The following is a 17659-nucleotide window of genomic DNA, read 5'->3' on the forward strand; positions in this document are numbered from 1 at the left end:
GGACATTTTTAATGCAAATTAACTCTGCCGTCTGTCTAGGGTATAAAGATACGAGCATAGCTGTAGTTCACAAGACGCAAATTATTTTTGAGGTGGAGTTGGAGTTTTTTTGGGAATCTTAATTGGAGTTGGAAGAAAAATGAAAAACCATTTGGATGATGAAGCTATATCAGTAGCGGTGCCATAAAAAGCAGAGCAAAGGAAGTAAACTCAGATAAGATCAAATTTAATGGAGAGTTTTTATAATTTGTGTTAATGTAATAATGCTGTGTTCCTTTACTTACCTGAGGTTACCATTTGTTACCATTTTTAACCTGCAAAGCGTTCCTTAACCCCGAAAAGTGGCAAAACTGGAAGCAATTTTTAAGAGAGTAATACTATGTTTACATTTACGCTATCCACTCGATTTCATCTGTCAATTCCTTTGTGTATACGTCAAATGAAAACTCATCTGAAATCGATTGGATTTCATTTGACGTTTGAGCAATGGAATTGACAGTTGAAATCAAGTGGATTTCGTAAATGTAAACATATGGTGTGTTCCAGAACTGCAAGAATATACTAATTTTTACTATTTTCTCCGATAACATAAAGGAAAAAATGTTATCGTAGTAAAAAATAGTAGCTTCTTGCAGCTTCTGGAACAGAGCAAATGTGTAAGAGTGGAGAGAGAGAGCGAAAATGGCTTTCTCTTCTACCACAGGCTACCAGCAAAATTTCTGCAGGTAAAAAAATGGCACATTCCTGGTTGAGAACTTGAAACGAACAGACGTAGCTAAGTGTGAACAACAAGATCAAGTGAAGCGCAATAGTCATAGTGAAGCCTTGTGGATTTGTTTTATAAAGCATATGTATATGTATGTTGGTGGATTTTGCTGGCCGATTAAGCAATTTAGCTGTGGAGCAATTTCGGTGTGGTAATTTGCGTTTTTTGCCAAATTTTTGTGAACACAAATTATTTGACTGTTGGAAGCTTTTTGTGGGAATCTGATTTTGGAAATTTCTTGGCTGTACCATACCATTGGAAAGGGTTTGAGGTTATGGCAGAAATGGCGCACATGCATAAGAAGATGGGGCAATGTGCGGTGGAGGTTGAAATGGATGATGGTATGTGTGAAAGTAAGACAGATAGAGAAAATGGCGTACGTGACAATGAAACCTGCATTGGTGGTGGTGTCAATGCAGTAAATGTAATGGGAATCCCTTTAAGAAAAGGGTGCTTGAAAATAATGGTGTACGTGACAAAGCAGTTTTTGTATGCAGCAGAGATGAAAGCGATTCAAAAGGAGACCAGGAGGAAAAGAAGAGAAAAGTCAATGACGAAGGGTAAGTTTATGGTGTTGTGTGATACGAGTGAAGTGGAAAATATAAAAGTAATCGCGTCAGAAACGGCTTATATTTTATAGAAAAAATAAAAGATATTAAATCGAATGAGTTGAAGAAAATTGTGTACGCCTATGGCCTCAACTCTATACAAAATTATATTTGAAAACATGGAGTCGGCGAATATGTTCATAAAGAATTGAGAAAAAAGAAAATGCGGGCATTTAATCCAAGAAATTTCTTGGAGACTTTTGGGGTCCTAAGAAACATTCCTGTATCATTTTCGGAGGACGAACTTTTGGAAGGCATCGTCACCGACAAAAAAGTGGCATCAGTAAGAAGGTTCCTAAGAAAAAGTGGTGATGGAGCAGAGCTCATACCGACTGAGACTGTCAAAGTCGGTTTCTACGGGGACGATCACCCCTCTTGGGTAGTATTCAACTACACGGTGCTGGTGGTGGACACCTTTTATCCAGCCATAAGACAGTGCTTCAACTGTGGGAGGTTAGGGCACACAAAAAGGGGCTGTCGGTCGCACGCCAGGTGCCTGAATTGCGGGGTCAAGGAATGTGACGGTAGCTGCAACGCTACATGGGACGAAACTAACTTTCCTTCTCTCCCTACAGGTGTGAAAAGGGGAAGTGGTGGAGGTGAACAGTCCAAAGAAAGAAGAAATGATAATGTGGTAAATGAGATCTTAACGCCTTATACGTTCAACTCTGTAGCAAAGAAGCCAAAAAGGTCTTATATACATAGGCCTGCGGCCCAAATGAATGCCAGAATGTTTAGTGAACCAGTGCCGACAGCTCCGGTATTCCCTAGGGGGGATCAAAGAACCTCGGAACTAGAAAAAGTGATGAAAGAACTATTAAAATTTACCATGGATATTTTCAAGAAGCAGGATAACCAAACAGCGGTTGAAGCAGTTCAACACTTCCATAAAAGAATTCAAAAATATGGAGTCTCTCTAGATGATGAAGAAAAGGAGGGTCATGAATACAGTAATGATGGAGGTAATTAAGATCTTCCAATTTAATATACAATCATTCAGACGGAATAAAAATTGCATTGAATTCTTTGTAAATAATTTTAACTATGACGTCATAATTCTGTCCGAAATTTTTGCAGAAGACAGTGGATATAGAAATAAATTAATTAATCAATTTCAACATTGTACAGAAGTTTAGACCAGATGGCTATGGGGGGGTAGCCATTGGTTTCAAAAAACATAAGGTTCAGAGTAATCCCTTATGAAACAAATTATGATGTTCTAATCGCCAAAACAACCAATCTAAGAGGCAATTTTGTTTTTGGATCGGTTTATTTTCCACCTTCGTTGATTTTTGCGGAATTTACAGAAGAGATGTCCAGGTTATTCGGTGTATTGGAAGCTCATGAGGATGTTGTGCTGTGTGGGGATTTCAATGCCCGGAATCAAACGTGGGGAGATCATCTTACTTCTAGAAAAGGAAAAGAAATTGAATTGCTAGCCATGGAAGCGGGCTTCAGCTGTGTGAACAATGGTAAGGAGACGTATCGCAGGAATTTGGACTCTCAGGGATCGGTCCCAGACCTTTCTTTTGTCAAGAGTGGAGTAGATGTAAATTGGGATGTCGTTGATGGGAACTTTGGTGGCAGCCATCATCATCCTATTTCGATGGAGCTCGCGATTGAAAGGAGGAAAAAGGAACAATTCTTACATAAGCGAAAGCTAATGAAAGCTTTAGGGGATTTAGAGTTAGAACCGGATTTCAATGTGATAGAGGAGATGATGACGGGTGAAGTTAAGGCAGCGACCAGTGATCTGAGAGCGGATAGATCTCCGAAGTACTGGTGGAAAGAGGAGTTAACAAAATTCCACAGAAGACAGTTGGCAGCAGTCAAGAAGGCCAGGAAATAGCCCACTTATATTAATCTGGAAAATGCTCGTGTGGAAGTAGAAACGTGGAAAAAGATGGTGCAAAAGGCAAAGGCTTACAGTTTCATGAATAAGATTGAACAGGTTAATACGAATGGTAATACGAGAGAAGCGTGGAGATTCCTTAACAATGTCCGAAAGCGTGATACGGTAGTTGTTAAGAATTGGAACAATGAGAACAATATGGCCTATCTTCAGCATCTTAAGGATCAGGTTCCGGAAACAGGTGAACAGGAGAGTCTGATTTCGTAGGAATTTGAGTGATAGTTGTGTTTGAATATGATCACTTTGAGAAAATTTTGGAAGAAAAGAAAAAGGGTTCGGCAGGTGGTCAAGATGGTATAACTTATGAGATGCTGAGAGCACTACCAGGGATCTCTAAGAGAGCCATTTTAACAGCGATGTATAATGCTTTCTTGGATAATGTCATCTAAGATAGTTGGAGGATAATCAAAGTGGTCCCGATTCCGAAGCCAAATAAAGACCTAAATGTGATATCTAACTATAGGCCCATATCCTTAATCTCTGTATTCATCAAGTGCATCAATCTGATGCTCAAAGACATGGTGAATGAATTTCTAGAGAAAAATAATGCCTTGCCTGTACGCAGCTTTGCATATCGTAAAGGACTCTCCACAGCCTCATGTCTAAATGAGTTTTTGCATCGAGTTGCTCTTCTCAAGACGAACAACTACAAAGTTCTTGTGCTCTCTCTCTGGATATCAACAATGCCTACAATTGCGTTAAGGCCTGCGTACATAAGCTGCTTTGCCTGATTGCCTTGCTTTGCTGCTTCAATAAAAAAATAAAAGAACAAAGAAGGCCGACCCAATTTCCAACTGATGGCAACCCAGTTCGAAATTTCGTCTTTATTCTATTATTTTTATTACGTCAGAAATGAAGCAGGTAAGCAAGGCAATCAGGCAAAGCAGCTTATGTACGCAGGCCTTTAGAGTGGACTTTCTTGCCAAAATTCTAAAGGACTTATGCATAAACCCGCTGATATCTAGATGGATAATCAACTTCCTGTCGACAGGACCCTAAGGTTAGGATCTGAGGAGATTGAAGTGACCAATGGGATTCCTCAAGGAAGCTGCCTTTCACCCATACTTTTCAACATTTACACAGCCAAGTTGCATGAACTGGAAGATAGTAAAACCAAAATTTTCCAGTATGCTGATGACTTTTTAGTCATGGTGTTCGATAGAGATTTTGAGGTAGCCAGAGACCAACTACAACGTAAAGCCAGAACTTTCCAGAGAATGTGTGGAAGTCTTAACCTGTCATTTAATCCGTCCAAGTCAAATACAATATACTTTGCTAAAAACAGCATTAAACAAATTTTGCTTCATGTGGATGGCTGTTCCATTGAGCAAGTGAGGAAATTGAAGTTCCTGGGCAGAGTAATTACAAATTCAATGACGGTGAGAGATCATTACGACTATATCAGCGAGGAGGTAAAGAATAGGGTCAATCTCCTGAAATGTTTATCAGCCATTAAAGGTGGTTTGCATCCAAAAGAGTCCTTGAATGTTTTCAAAAGTTTCGTGAGATCGAAAGTGGAATACGGAAGAACCACGACTGCCAATGCTCCGGAATACGTGAACAAAAAAATAGAAAGACTCCATAATGACATGATTAGGAGATCCCTGGGAGTTCCCAATACGACTCCTATTCACACCAGATATGTGCTTGCAGGAGAACTACCCCCCAAGTATAGGGCTAAACTTCTTACAGCCAAAGAAATCATCAGAAATGTTACAAAAAATGAGAGACTATACGACATCATTGCTGACAATCCTATAGTTAAATCCAGCTATAGTGTGATATATCACGAATTCTCTGACATATTTCGAAGAATTAAAGCTGTGCAACAGTCCCCACTATCAATTTTGAGAACAAGAGTCAACTTGCTTCCAGGTTTAAAAAACAACATGCCAGCTGAAGTGATTTGCTCCACTTACAACTGCGAATTTAACTTCTATACTCAAAACAATTTCATCATTTTTGCCACAGATGCGTCGATTGGTCAAGAGGCCACAGGCTGTGGTGTTCTCAACGTGACTAAGAGCCAAAAATGTCTCTTCAATTTAAGCTTCAGATCTTCATCAACATTCGGCGAGCTTCACGCAGTAAGAAAGGCGCTAGATATTGCGGTCGAAGATGGATACTTCAAGGTTGTAATATTCACAGACAGCCTTGCGGCCTGTAAGGCTCTAGGCTCTGTGGAGACTGAGAACTTTTTAGTAGCAGAATGTCACGATATTGTTAGAGAATCGCGAATGGAAAAATGTCATGTAGTGTGGACCCCTGGACACTGTGGTATAAGAATTAATGAAGAGGTAGATTACTTGGCGAAACAAGCAGTTGAGGTTGGTGCCCCCTAGAGCCATATCTAACTCCGGCGGAAGCGGTTAACCAGGTTGAGAACAGATTAAAAATGTGTTGGAATGAAGAATATCAAGAATTGTCCCAAGAAAAGGGACAGTCCTTTTATGAGATAGTAAACAACATTTATGAAAAGCCGTGGTACAAGAAAATAAGGCTAAGTCCTGCAGAAACTAAGCTATACAACCGGCTTCTGGTAGGCCATATGTACGATAAGGTGTACCTCAAAAGAATTGGAGCCTGTGATAATGACGTCTGTGAGGTATGTGCAGTTCCTGAGAGTGCTGAACACTCCACCTTTAGATGCATGAAATACTCATCTTTAAGAACCAAGTTTCCCAAATTGTTCTCCCAACACCATAAACTAAATACCCTTCTTAAGTCTCATGATACAATGATACAAGGTAGTCTTACGCTCACAACTCACAGGGTTGTATTTGCTTTGACGTCCCTTCGTAGTCAAAACGATTTTGACAAACTTTGTATGTATATGTTAATACATACAAATATATGTCAGTTTTATTTACATTTCAAATTCCAAACTAAATTTAATTTAAAATTTTTAAATTTTCAGACAAATTGATAATTGAAATTTTCGAAGACAATGGCATAGGTACAGCCCATGACTTTTTGGTGCCGCCTTCCAAATGAAGGAGATTTGGAGGAGATGTCTCCCAATACAACAGCTGTGGCTGAGGCTTTTAATGATGAAAACTCTCCAGACCCTGCTTCTTTGTTCTCGCCACAACGTAAACAATTGTCAACAATTTTGGAACCACGCAATGCAGCATTACTGCAGGTGCACAACAAAATCAATGATTAGTTTCCCGGAATTGGATCAGAAATAATGTGCACAAGGTGCGACGGCGTTGTTCAACATTATTAACCTACACTTTACACTCTCAAGAATCCAGTTCTTCAAATACAGTGAAGTCGCTGACGGTGTTGCTCGTGGTGGATTAGAATTCTCTATTTTTGAAGACTCCGCCACAGAACAAAGAACCCGATCTGGCCAACAAAAAATATCACATGATACCTACCCCACAAACGGATAAAATGCTATTTATTTAAACTAAGGGATCTGTTCTTAGCACATTTATGTTTACTGCTCCTTTTATTGTTTTTTATAGTTAAAGAAAAGATTCCAATAAAAAACAAAAGACTACATTACATTCTTTTTTACTTTTTAATAAAAAAGTTCTACAAGGATAAAATCAGTAATTTCATCTTTTTAATATTTTTCCACTTCTTCAGGGTAGAAACAAATTTCCAACTATCCAATTAAGAAACGCATTTCGTATTCAGTGAACGTCGTAAAAGATTACAGAGGTAAGTCTGAACTACCAGGTCGGTTGTTATTGTAGCAACGTGTATTATTTCAGTTATCAGGTTCTGATTCCTCTATATCCAGACTCAACAATTCTGCAATCTGGGCATCCATAGATAATCGGGAGACAGGTGAGTGGGGTTAGCTAAACAAATGCAGCGTGTCGTGTGATCCCAATCGACATGGATATATGGCATCAATTAAGGCCCAATACGAATTAAGGCTGCTGCATCGTACGAATCTTAACTGGGCACTCTGTTTGTTGTCAGCTGGCGTCTTTCTGCTGCGATGATGAGGGGTGGTCACTAAGTACGGAAGAACTGCACTAAGTCTGCAATGATAGCCTTAAAAAAATCAGCATACATTACGATCTCTATGCCGCCTCTATGTTCCAAACACAATTTCTGCAACCAGTTTCGATGGTCGCACTTGAGTATATGTATCTTGCACCGATATGGAATGTTACTTGAATATATTAAGTGTGATGCGGTACTTGACCTGCTTGAAATAAGAAAGAAACGAAACATATTTTTTGAAACTGATTATTATCACATATTTACAAACCATTTTAAGTCACCAAAGGCTTCGCTGAGGAAATTTGCACTGTTCAAAATCCAACCAACATGCCCAGCAGGCCCAATTTTAACAAGTTCATCTGTCAACATTTTTGATTTCAATGACGGGGATGTTACGGAAAGCAAGGCACAAACCTTCATCCATGGGGAATACAAACAACAGCACGGCCAATATTCAGCAGCGGTTTAGTAATCTATAATAATCAGCCACATTCAATGTATAATTATAAACCAATTTATCTTCGTTCCAACTCAATAACTTACAGGTTTGTTCGCTGACATTGATGATTGTTATGGAGCATCAATTGGTAGATATTGTTAATGACCTCAGGATGAACACTGCTGGCAATAAAATGTTATTTTTCTTAATGTATCATTTAACTCTGCAATATACAACTATACAAAATTTCAATGTCAGAACTTTTTCACTTTACTTTTGCAGTTATTTTAGCGTATTTCCACAGAATTTCAATATACCCAAATGGACCGCGATGTCTGTTTCTTTTCTTTTCACACTGCTTACGCTTTTTACTAGGAATTTTTTGAAAAATTAAGAAAATATTTAATATGCACAAAATTTCAAGATAATGTAAACAAACAATATTTTGTTATTGTTGTCATTGACATACAATAACAACAACTTTCATATTGTTTCGAATGCATGGTTGTATTTGGCAGCTCAAGGACGGTTATTTCAAATGAGATTACCTTCTTATTATGCCATGCTTAAGTCTAGGGATGTCAATCTAATCAAAGACATCCTTAGGTTCATCAATGATGCAAATCTAAACCTGTGATCCATCCTCATACTCATTCCCATCTGTGATAGTAGTTAGATAAGTTAACGCTGTTTTGAAACATTACTTATTATATTTTCCGTTCCCATTCCCCATCTTGGCCCTTTTTTACTTTTACTCAACAGCCAAGTTCGTTTGCTGGAGTTTTGTGGATTCAAGTCCTGTCGAGAGCTATTGCTTGATCTTCTGATTGGAGCTGTGAAAAGGGGATTATTTGTCTGCAGTGCAGCGATCGAGTTAATTACCCACCACACTTAGAAGCTACTTCTCAACCAGGTCTTCGTGAGTCGGTTTATATATGTTTGTTCATAAATTTTATGTTATTTCACATATCTGTGATATCGTTTTTTAAAGTACTTTTGTACTGTCTATTTTGTTCTTTTATTTGCTGTATGAATCAGCTGTCGAATAATTCTTGGATGACTGTTTGGATATTTGTATAAATGGAGCTGGCCTAAACGTCAAATGATTTTGGAGATCAATCGCTAGTATTTGCATTTAAAGTTGGCCGGACTACTCTTTGGACTATACTTATACATACTCATACGATCGCCAAGTGTTATTTGTTTGCCTTGTGTAAAGGCGCTCGAGAGTCAAAAAAAAAAATAAATAAAAAATGGCAGAACTGATTTTACGACTTTTGTTTGACGAAAACAAAAGAAAAAGTCGAACACTGATAAAACTAAATTAAAAACTGTGAAATAAAATACGAAAATTGATTTTTTATGTTTCTTTTCGACATTGCTGCCAGACCTACAATTTTTCCGTTCCTTTACTTTTCTGGTAAAAATGTTCATGAGAGAGCAATTTTGAGCAATTTTGACACTTTTCTCTTTTACCACCCTTACCATTAAAAAAGTAAAGGAACAAAGCTAAAGTTAATATTCTTTTTTTTAAACGAATATGCAATGTATTTTATTTATTTTGGGATATTAGACCTGTTCGATAACTTCGCATGTAAAAAATATTTGCAAGTTCTTGCAAGTACTTCTCACTTCATTTTTATTGAACAAGTTTGTTATCGAACAGCATTTTGTAAAAGTTTGTACAAATTTGTACAAACTTTTGAGTTATCGTACAGACCTATCTACAATGGCTTGCATTTGCATCTTTAGACTACATTTAAATTCAATCCAAAACACTACATCAAAGGCTGTGATTTGGATCGAAAATGGAGTGCATCCTAGCTATGTTCCGTGGAAGCAAAATGGAGTCCATCCTAGCTGCGCGCTCTCTTGTAAAATTCATAGGTGAATTCATAGAAAAAGATGTACTCCAGCGACAATTGTTCTAGTGATTTAACTGCCTCCGTGGATGCAAACTTTTTGCTGGGGAGTTCCTCACTACAGTGGGGTACACACGATCATTTTGTGGTTGACTGTTGACTGGCAAAAATTAGCGGACACACTATCAAGCGACCGATTATTTGAGGAAAGCTGTCAGTCAAAACTCATCGTGTGTACCCCGCTTAAGAACCCTGGATTTCATGAAATTGTTTCAATAAAACCATCTAGTGTGACCAAGGACTAAGAGTATTTTCTCAATCAAAAACAAAGGGATTGTCATGTATGAATACACCTTTATTATCCTTCAAAATTGTCAGCACTTTTAAAAGATGGGTGGTCTGTTCCTTTACTTTTAAAAATGGTAACAGTGGCAAAAAATGGTAAAAGTGGTCTCATATAAATTGTATGATTTTTAAAGTAAAGGAACACTTTGCAGGTTAAAAATGGTAAGAAATGGTAACCTCAGGCACGTAAAGGAACAGAGCTGGGGTGATTGCAGGAAAACTATACGTTTTAGAGAATTTTTTTTAGAAAATGCTTAAAAAAGTCTCAAAAATATATTTTTCGTATAATATTTTAAGTTTTCTCACAAAAAAATCATGGTAGAACAAGAAAAGGTAACAGCAATACCCAGCTGACTGAACTGGGCTGCAGTGTTAGTGTCAAATTCCATACGACATTTTTTATTGGTCTGTTCCTTTACTTTGAAAAATGGTAACAGTGGCAAAAAATGGTAAAAGTGGTGAGCTGCTATCATATAAATTGTATGCTTTTATAAGTAAGGGAACACTTTGCGGGTAAAAACTGGTAACCTCTGACACGTAAAGGAACACGACTTATATTTATTTCTATGTTCGATGTATATTAGGGATATATATTTTTTGAAGAAAAATATATTCATCAGAAAAAAAAACTATTTCCCATAAAGACATCTTCATATAAATGACATGTAACCTCCTCCAAGTCCGAACGACACAAAAAAACACAGCTTATAGAGGCGGTACAAAATTTGTTAATATGGTGTGGTAATTTGATAAGTTTGAGAAAGTAAAGCCCTAATAAACATGTGCTTTTTAATTTATAAACAAGAGATTGAAACAGCTTCTCTTTTTCAATGAATTTCCAGCGACCCCAAACATATTTGCAAGAATTATACTTTCTGCGAGAAATAATGCATTAAGTGGAATGATGTGGAAACATCCAAATTGAAAATCTAATAATTTTTCACATTTTTTTCATTTTTTTTATTTTCATTTTATTAAATTGATTGAATATTTTGGAAAACATGAATGAAAACTCGTTATGCTAAGTTTACATTTACGAAATCCACTCGATTTTGACTGTCAAATCCATAGGTTAAACGTCAAATGAAATCCAAATGATGTGGAAACATCCAAATTGAAAATCTAATGCTACGTTTATATTTACGAAATCCACTCGATTTCAGCTGTCAAATTCATTGCTTAAACGTCAAATGAAATCCAATTGATTTCAGATGAGTTTTCATTTGACGTATACGCAAAGGAACTGACAGTTGAAATCGAGTGGATTTCGTAAATGTAAACAAAGCATAACGAGCTTTCATTCATGTTTTCCAAAATATTCAATCAAATGTGAAAAATTATTAGTTTTTTTAAATTCAAATAATTTATGGACATTTCCTTATTTTGTTTACATATACCTTTGACAGTAACATTACAAACAAAAACAAATTTCTATGTCTGTGTTGTTGAGTTGTATTTGTTGTAGTATTTACTTTACCTTGTTCGTTCTACCATGGCCCCCAGGTGACATACAGACCTAATTTTTCGTAGACGCGTTCCATATTAACCCTGCGTTTACAAATGACAGGACAGTTGAGTTCATGTATTGATTGTCAAAATCGCACAACTTGCCTGTGTGACGTAGGCGTCCCGACAACTGCAAAAACAGTTTTAAAATTTTGAATGAAAATCATCGATTTCTTTTTATTTTCCGTTCACATATTTTGTTTATGTCCATGTACTTTTGTTTTCAACACATTTCAATTATTATTTCACCTATTTTTACAAAAATGCCAAAAATTTGTCTTCCTTTCTGTCTGTGAAAAAATGATGGACAGTTGGCAGGCAAACGACAAATGTATGTATGTGTTAGTAAATCAGAGTTGTATTTGAAGACAAACTGTCTTATGTAAACGCCTAGTTATGGGTACTTTACACGGTATGTTTTTTGCATATGAGTTGTCACTTTGCATATACATTTTGTATGGGAGAAGTGACAACTCATATGTAAAATACATACCGTGTAAAGTACCCATTAGTAGAGTATTCCTCATTTAAAAATCAGCGCTGTACATTTGTGATAAGGCGAGTAAATCGATCTACAAAATTTGACAATTAGAACCTTACACTGCATTTACACATAACAGGACAGTTGACTTCATGTATTGATTGTCAAATTCCAAAAACTTGCCTGTGTGACGTAGGTGTCCAGACAACTGCAAAAACAGTTGCTAAATTATGAATGAAAATCTTCGATTTCCTTCTGTTTTCCGTTCACATATATTATTCTTGTTCATGTTCTTTTGTTTTCAACACATTTCAATCATTATCTCACTTATTTTTGCAAAAATGTCAAACATTTGTTAACCCAACTGTCTGTGAAAAAATGATGGACAGCTGGGAGACAGCCAACAAATGTATGTATGTGTTAGTAAATCAAAGTTGTATTTCAAGACAAATTGTCTGGTGTAAACGCCTAGTTACTCACATGATTTGACGTATGGCCATGCTACTTATGTTTCATCTGTAAATGACATATACAAATTTTGTAAACATTAAAATTTGACATAGAGACGCTCGCACGTGTTTTATTTTTGTGTTTTTATTTTGTGAAATTGATAATTATTTCAATTAGTTATTTGTAAAACTGAACAAAAACATGACGGAATTGGACATTCAGGACTCGGAATCTGAATTCTATTCAGAAGATGAATCAGAAGAAGAGGTATGTTATACAAAAATTATAAATTTCATATGCGCTGTACTAACATTTCTTAATTTTGTGTAGCTTCAAGAGGCGTTTGCTCGAGGTGATTTGAAGCCGGGTCTAAATATTGAATATCAAAAAAGGGAAAAGGCAAACAATATTGTAAGTAATAAATAAGAATAGCTTAAAAATGTAAATAACATAATTTTTCTATTGACTTTAGAGTGGTCTTCTTGCCAAAGCTGATGAAATAAAACTTGATCTGCCATGGGTCGAACGTATGGATATGATAAACGATTTGGCACCTCTTGCGCCTGAAATGGCCATTGCTTTGGAAAAACATGAACAAAAACGTGCTAATTTGTTTAAAGGCAATGCTAAAATTCCCTATGTGAGACCAGAAGAAGATCCCGTACTTAATGATTTCAAACGAGAAATGTTATTCCATCGTCAAGCACAAGCTGCCGTCATTGAAGGCATCCGTCGTTTACATGAATTGGGTATAAAAACAAAAAGACCAGATGATTATTTTGCCGAAATGGCTAAATCAGATGAACACATGCAAAAGATCCGGGCAAATCTTATGGCCAAACAAGAAGGTCAAGCTAAATCCGAGAGAATTCGTCAAATTAGAGAACAACGTAAAATGGGTAAAATCTTGGCTAAACAAACAAAAGTGCAAAGAGAAATGGAAAAGAAAGATATGCTTGATAAGTTGAAGAAATTCCGTAAGGGTAAATTGAAGAATTTAGACTTCCTTGAGGATGCCAAAGCTTTGGAGGCGAAAACAAAGAAAACAGCCGAGAAACGTAAACAACGTGATAAGAAATTTGGCTTTGGTGGTAAAAAGAAGGGGATGAAACGCAATACAAAGGCTTCAGCTGCTGGTTTGGAAAATACAAAGTTACCTAAGCGCCGTGTTGGTTCAAAGGCGGCTCCAGGCAGCAAACGCTTGGGTAAATCAAGACGTATGAAAAATAAAAGTAAAAAATAGTTTTTAGGGTTTTTATAATTATTGCAGTTTTACTTTTTTCTTATAAATAAATATAGGTTGTACTCAATATAACATGATCTATTTCATTTTTATCCGATTTATGAATATACATATAAAGACGACTATGATGATTCAGAAATGGTTTTCCAATAGAAGTACATAGGTACAAATAAATTTCAGCCATTAATTAACGGTGTGGTCCGGATAAAGAAAGGCACTTGAAACTATATACGATATGACCCAGTGCCATATATGAAAAACAAAAAATTCAGAAATGGCAACAAGGAAAGAAGTTGAAAATCGATAGTAGAATACTTCCTAGCAAAGCAGAAAATAAAACTCATTGGATGGCATTGAATTGTATTCCATCCAATGGATAGAGAATTTGCATCAAGTACAGCTGTCAAACAAATTATTGTGGCCGAAAATTACGTACTGATTGCTGATTTTGTATCTGGGCGATTGTATTGACTTGAATTCAAATCATACAGGGGCCTAATTATGTGATTCGATTCGATCGAGAATTTACTCGTGAATAAGTTTTCGACACGAGAAAAAAACGGCATGATAAAACTCGATCGAAATCACTGATCGAATGTTTCGAGAGTAACCGGTAATCGAACTATGTGTTCTTTGGGGAAAGTTATGAAGGTAGACGTCAAAAAATGTGTTTATTTCAAATCAAAAACTAAAAAACAAAATTATGAATGAAAAAATGTAAATATGTGTGGAATTTTTTGAACAATACATTGAATAATAATTTCGGAATGAAGTTGTGCTAAGAAAATATGAAAATTATTAATGTTTGCAAAATTGTTTTGTCCTTCTTGTTACAGATTGCTAATACATCTACCTTAATAATTCTCTCTCAAAATAAATGAGAGAATTTGGTGGGTGTTTTGCATTAGCCTCTCTGAGAGAGTATTTCCTTTGGTAAACAACGGGGGATGAACTATTTAAAATGCACTTTATTAAAAGTTGTTCACCTATAAAATAAAGCCTATTAATATTAAATAATTTGTTGTTTTGCAGAAATGCTTATTTTTTCAACTTATATTTTAATGACTGCAAACACTAATTTTTGGTTAATGATATGTAGCATGCATATGTATTTATTTTAATTATAATTTTATCAAAATTTCTTAAAACGACTGAAAAGGACTTTTCCCAATTTCTCTTATTTTGTGTAAAAAATGCTCACAATTATTTACTAATATCATTTTTCCTCTATAAACCGTCAATAAACAACAATTTTTTACATTTTAAACACAAATACAATAAGAAATCTTTCATTTTGTTTGTTTACGATAGGCCATTTGGCTACGAGAAATTACTCGCAAATTTATGCTCAATTTCTCGATAATTTTACTCGATAACGAATGTTGTCATCCAAACTTTGAGTACTCGGGTCGAAACAACTCGATGTCGAATCACGTAATTAGGCCCCAGGTATGTGATGAAAATCGATTTCGATTTCAAAACGAGTCGAAAACGACTGTAGGTGTGATGCATGTACATTTTTCGATCTCGAATTGTTTTCGATATCGGTTTCATATTCCATTGTGTTCTATGGAAAATTGATCAAAAGAGGGTGTGATGCAATCCGATAATCGTTTGTTTTTCTCGTTTTGAAAACGGTCATATTTTTGTGGTCGATTTATAAACGATGTAATGAATTTTGAGAGACTATTACGAGAAAAGGATTGAAATGTAAGCTCGGATAGAGAATAGATAAATTTAGATTTATTTTGCCTACTTTTGGCATAGATAAATTTAGATTTATTTTGCCTACTTTTGGCATATTTTGTTGAGAAAATTTTTGATATTTTGATAAAAAATCATAGAACAAAAAGTGTACGTTTAACATCTGTGTTTTCTCCAAATTGGTGAAGGCACCAGCTTAGTATGTTGTTATGCACTGATTGTAGTTCTCATCATGTAATAGCACAAGAATTCCCTCACTAAGCTTCCATAAAAACCCATTTAAATAAGAACACACATTTATCTTATTTTTCATTAAATTTATTTCGGTTTTTGCCTTCGCCACAACAAAAAATATTTTATGCCGCTTTCATCTGAGGATTTGGGGTCACTAGTCTGTTTTTTGTTTGGAGGAATTTAATGAAATTGAAACAACATGAATTGAAATTCGATGCGGTTTCCATCACATCTAAAAACGATTCACTCGTTTTGGGCAAATCGTTTTCATACCAAATCGATTCGGAATTCATCACATACCTGATAGACATGAACATACAAGTGCTGGTAATTTATGGGTCGATTATGGATAGCAACTCCAGTTGAGTTGCCACCAACAAATTTAGTAATAGAAATTTCCATTTCTGCATTGAAATGCATACAATTAAAATTTATAGCTAAGGGTTCAAGCACTGATATTGAAAAAAATTGACAAAAGTTTGTGTCGTTTCACTTTGATTGTATGATTTGCTCTTCTGGCAACGCAACTACAGTTGAGTTGCTATCTATAATCGGCCCCTACACCGTATAAATATTTTCAATAAGAACGACATTGTGCCGATGACGAACGACCCCTTCTTCAAGCCTCAATTTTAGTAAAACATATTAATTTTGTATGATTTATCTATGTATATACAATTTATTAGCTATTCATCACAAGATTTTGACTTCTTCTTGCTTTTCTTCTTTTTAGGAATATATTGCTCTATACTTGTCTCAGCTTCTGCTACGTCTTCAACTAATTCAGATTGTTCCATTTGCGCATTTGACGATTCTACATCTTCGGGTACAACTTCTTTACGCTTCTTTTTCTTCTTCTTTTTATGTTGGATTTCTAAATCTTCCGGAGACTCGCTCTTATCTTCTACTTCAATATGATTTGTATTTTCAATGGTGACTTCTTTGTTTTTCTTTTTCTTCTTATGTTTCACTGAAGAATTTTCTTCATATTCTGCAGAAACACTGACGTCCTCCATACAAACATCCTCTATGGTGCTTTCTATGTTATGTTTCTTCTTCTTTTTCTGCTTTGGGTGGCTTGCTTCTTCTGGAACACTTCCAAGATCAACAATTACTTCATCTTTGTTCTTACGTTTCTTCTTTTTCTTTTCCTGATTGTCTACAGCTTCATCCTTTGTTGGAATTTCATCAGCTTTATTTTTGGAAGCCATCATTTTAGCCAACAACTCCTTTTCTTGTTGTTCTATTCTAGCCAATTTTCCACTTAATTTCAAACCATGTCTCGCTCCTTTATGGGCTGTTCTGCCACCACATGCTTTAAACAATTCTTCATCAGTTAAAACATTTACCATGGGAATTTCAATGTCACTGGGTTCTGGCCGATCATCTTTTTCCACCTCAGACCCACGACTTGTTAGTGTGGCTGATTGTATGAAATTATTATACGACTCCGAATTCCCCTTAGCTTTCTTTAGTTTCTTTAATGAATATCCTTTTGTGGTGATCTCCACACCATCAGCTTCATTCTTCAAGTCCACTTGGACACTTTCCCCATTTTGTTTAATATCGACATTCTTAGCAGCGTCATTGAATACTCGTTCCCACCAATGATTATTGAAGTCTGTGGCAGCTTGATCTACGCCAAATCCAGCAGTGTCAAATTTTAGATTAGCACGCAAGGCCTTAGATATGCCACTATTTGTTTTTCCCAAGCCATCACCATCCTTCCAACCATATTTTTCTAGAATTTTACGAGCATAATCCATTTTGTACGTTTTTTCTCAGCTTCTTCATAAAGGTAGACACCATAAATAAATATTTATCTTTAAACGAAAATTAAAAAAAAAACAAAGTTATGAATGAAAATTATTGAAAGAAAGAAAAACGTGGATATCTGGAATCAAAACATAAACATCCAAAGAGTATGTTCAGTGCAGCTGAATATAAGATGTTACCACATTGAATGAAATACTTTTGATATAAGCTCTGTTCCTTTACGTGCAAGAATCTTCAAGTTTTTCCACTTTTTACTCGGAAAACGTTCCTTTGCTTCTGACACCACACAATTCATATGTGAGCAGTATACATCTTTTACTACTTTTGCAGTTTTAACATTTTCAAAAGTAAAGGAACAGACCAATAG

At 35.8% G+C, this 17659-nt stretch overlaps 2 protein-coding genes and 1 long non-coding RNA gene across 3 annotated transcripts; 2 read left to right on the forward strand and 1 right to left on the reverse strand.

Annotated features, from left to right (window-relative positions):
- Positions 1-1906: 1906 nt before the first annotated feature.
- Positions 1907-8858, forward strand: LOC141391060 (uncharacterized). Its single transcript, XR_012409549.1, has 3 exons — positions 1907-3983; positions 4187-5891; positions 8454-8858. It is a non-coding gene; the product is annotated as an uncharacterized lncRNA (long non-coding RNA).
- A 3554-nt stretch (positions 8859-12412) lies between these two features.
- Positions 12413-13650, forward strand: LOC141391062 (probable rRNA-processing protein EBP2 homolog). The gene is made up of 3 exons (XM_073963981.1): positions 12413-12602; positions 12666-12746; positions 12808-13650. The coding sequence occupies exons 1-3, from the start codon at positions 12537-12539 to the stop codon at positions 13576-13578; spliced, it is 918 nt and encodes a 305-aa protein (XP_073820082.1). The 5' UTR covers positions 12413-12536; the 3' UTR covers positions 13579-13650.
- Positions 13651-15578: 1928 nt separating this feature from the next.
- LOC141391063 (G patch domain-containing protein 4) lies at positions 15579-17396 on the reverse strand. The gene has a single exon (XM_073963982.1). The coding sequence runs from the start codon at positions 17280-17282 to the stop codon at positions 16203-16205; it is 1080 nt and encodes a 359-aa protein (XP_073820083.1). The 5' UTR covers positions 17283-17396; the 3' UTR covers positions 15579-16202.
- Between the last annotated feature and the right edge of the window lie 263 nt (positions 17397-17659).

Source organism: Musca autumnalis, unplaced genomic scaffold, assembly GCF_047663935.1.
Source record: "Musca autumnalis isolate F117 unplaced genomic scaffold, ASM4766393v1 scaffold_1, whole genome shotgun sequence".
NCBI lineage: Eukaryota > Metazoa > Arthropoda > Insecta > Diptera > Muscidae > Musca > Musca autumnalis.